At 53.1% G+C, this 2,691-nt stretch overlaps 1 protein-coding gene across 1 annotated transcript in view; it reads left to right on the top strand.

Annotated features, from left to right (window-relative positions):
• Positions 1–541: 541 nt before the first annotated feature.
• The window catches only part of EMH_0074190 (uncharacterized protein), a gene marked incomplete at both ends in the record, with an annotated part of 3,587 nt that continues 1,437 nt past the window's right edge, over positions 542–2,691 (top strand). Inside the window, 2 exons of the mRNA XM_013499435.1 lie at positions 542–1,748; positions 2,512–2,622. Coding sequence (XP_013354889.1) covers positions 542–1,748; positions 2,512–2,622 — 1,318 coding nt within the window. The remainder of the gene's footprint in view (positions 1,749–2,511; positions 2,623–2,691) is intronic.

The raw sequence follows: 2,691 nt of genomic DNA, 5'->3' as shown, positions 1-2,691 counted from the left end.
GACACAGAAGCCCCCCTACTGACAAGCGAAGACATACAGCTCATCGTTGATGCTGTACAGGTAACACTTGCAAGCCTCTTGCTGCAGCAGCAGCTGCTGCTGCAGCAGCAACAGCAGCAGCTGCTGTTGCAGCAACAGCAGCAGTTGCTATGGCAGTTGCTGCAGTTCACTTGCATATGCAGCCACCCCACGTCTTTGTTGCTGCTGCTGCTGTTGCTTGTTATCTACGAATTCCACCTGCTGCTGCTGCTGCTGCTGCTGCTGCTGCTGCTGCACAGACACTAGAGTGCCTATCTGTCTTCTTTTGCTGCTTCCTCCCCACCACATACAGATACCCTAAACCCTAAACCCTAAACCCTAAACCTTAAACACTCTATCCTCGATTCTCTCGTAACTCTATATGGCTGCATCTTGTGTGCGTTTCTGCTGTTTCTGCTGCTGCTGTTTCTGCTGCTGCTGTGTCTTCTGCTGCTCTGTCTGCTGCTGCTGCTGCTGTGTGCTGCTGCTGCTGCTGCTGCTGCTGTGTGTGGTGGTGTGATGGATGCAGTCTGACGAGTTGATGCAGAGTGTATCTCTGCCTACAAAGTATGTGTTAACATTTGCGCTGGAGCGGTTCAGTATATGCATGAAGAACGACATAGAGCAGCAAGAGGAGACAGAAGAGGAGACAGCAGAAGCTCTTAAAGAAGCAAAAACTATCAAAGCAATTGGCTACACCCCAACAGACCCATCCAGGAGTTTTCCCCCCGGCTTTCCTCAGCCCCCGCCCCCGCCCCCTCTAGCAGCAGCAGCAGCAGGTGCTGCTGCTGCTGCTGCTGCTGCTGCTGCTGGTGGTGGTGGGGGAGGAGGGGCAGCTAGCTACATGCGTACTGATAGTGCAGCAGAGAAGGCCTTTCTATCTATTGAACTGTTTAATTTGGGGGCTGCTCTGGACCTCCTAAGTAAACAAGATGCAGCAGGAAGAGACAGCAGCGAATGGTCGTTTTGTATTTCTTTATCGAATGTTGCTGTGAGGCAGCAAAAACATTTACTTATGTATTTCCGTAGAGACCATGAAGCTGCTCCGGCTGCACCCATCACGCCTGCTGCTGCTGATGTTGTTGCTGCAACCACAACTGCAGCAACTGCAGCACCAGCACCAGCAGCAGCAGCAGAATCCCCCAGAATGTCAGCCTACCGACGCCGGCTGCTGATGCTGGGCACCGCAGCGACGGGAGATACCGAACCTTCTCTAACCAGCAGCAACAGCAGCAGCAGCAGCAGCAGCAGCAGCAGCTGCAGCAGCAGCAGCAGCAGCAGTTGGACTCCAAGTGTGAGCAGTAGTGGAGTATCATCATCATCATCATCATCAGGATTTGGTGTTGGTGGTGTTGCTGGTGAATCTGCTGCTGGTGCTGCTGCTGCTGCTGCTGCAGCTGGTTCTTGTCTTACTGCAGCACGACTGGAGCTGCGGCATGACCTCACCCCCACCGGAAATATTTTGGGGGTTTACATCCGCCTGGCTCCGCTCGTTGCTTCTATAAAGCCAGAGCTGCTGCGTACGCTCTGCGACTTCTTTGTCTTTGAGACCCCAGCAGATGTGAAGAGGTTAGAGGAGGAAGAAGAGCGACGTGCTGCTGCTGCAGCAGCTGCTGCTGCTGCTGCAGCAGCTGCTTCTGGCGCTGGTTCTGGGCAGCAGCAGCCCTCTAGCACCAACAGCAGCAGCAGCAGCAGCAGCAGTCGTGTGGCTACAGATGTAGATTCAATGCGTAAGAGTGAATTTGTTNCAGCAGCAGCAGCAGCAGCAGCAGTCGTGTGGCTACAGATGTAGATTCAATGCGTAAGAGTGAATTTGTTGAGGGTTTACGTGAGAGAGGAGAAGTTGTATATGAAGCAGCAGTTCATCATTTTCCTGATTTATTACAATTTGATTTACTTGTTGCTGCACCTATATTATATATAGATGGAAAAGGGGCGGGGAGCTTGGCTCTGCATCTGGGTACTTTGTCTCTGCGCTCTGACGGCCTGTGCCCATACGATGCTCTGCGGGGTGTATTGGAGTTTAACGAGACCAGGGTTTTATGTATGCCCGCGGGTCACTCAGATGTTTCTATACTACACCCTATACCCATACGCATGCATATACAAATATTAAATATGAAACAATTTCATCTTAATATTCTCTTTCAAGAAATTTTTCTCGAGCTCACACCTGAAGCTATTGGGCTACTCATTGCGGTGCCGGCATCTATGGCCAAGTCCTTGCTGCAGCCAAAACCACAACACCAACAGCAGCAGCAGCAGCAGCAGCAACACACTGCTCCTGCTGCTCCTGCTGCTGCTGCTGCAGCAGCGGAATGTACAGGCAAAACGGATACTGCTGCAGCACTCGTGATGCAGCAGCGAAGTGCAGTTGAAGACACGAGCGGACGAGGAGAAGCACCGGCGGTGGGAGCTGTAGAACCACCACCACAAAAGGCAGCAGCAGCAGCAGCAGNGGACGAGGAGAAGCACCGGCGGTGGGAGCTGTAGAACCACCACCACAAAAGGCAGCAGCAGCAGCAGCAGCAGAAACAACAGAAGCAGCAGAAGCTGCAGCAGCAGCAACAGCAGCAGCAGCAGCAGCAATAGAAACTCCCTCCGGTACACCACGCGTCCCTCCTCTGCTGGATGCTGCGGTGACTGGCACCGGGGAGGAGACAGACGGCCTTG

The sequence above is a fragment of the Eimeria mitis genome, genomic scaffold, assembly GCF_000499745.2.
Source record: "Eimeria mitis Houghton genomic scaffold, Emh_scaff4321, whole genome shotgun sequence".
NCBI classification, from domain to species: Eukaryota; Apicomplexa; class Conoidasida; order Eucoccidiorida; family Eimeriidae; genus Eimeria; species Eimeria mitis.
Note: the sequence above shows the minus strand (reverse complement) of the source record. Positions and strands in the feature narration are given on the sequence as shown.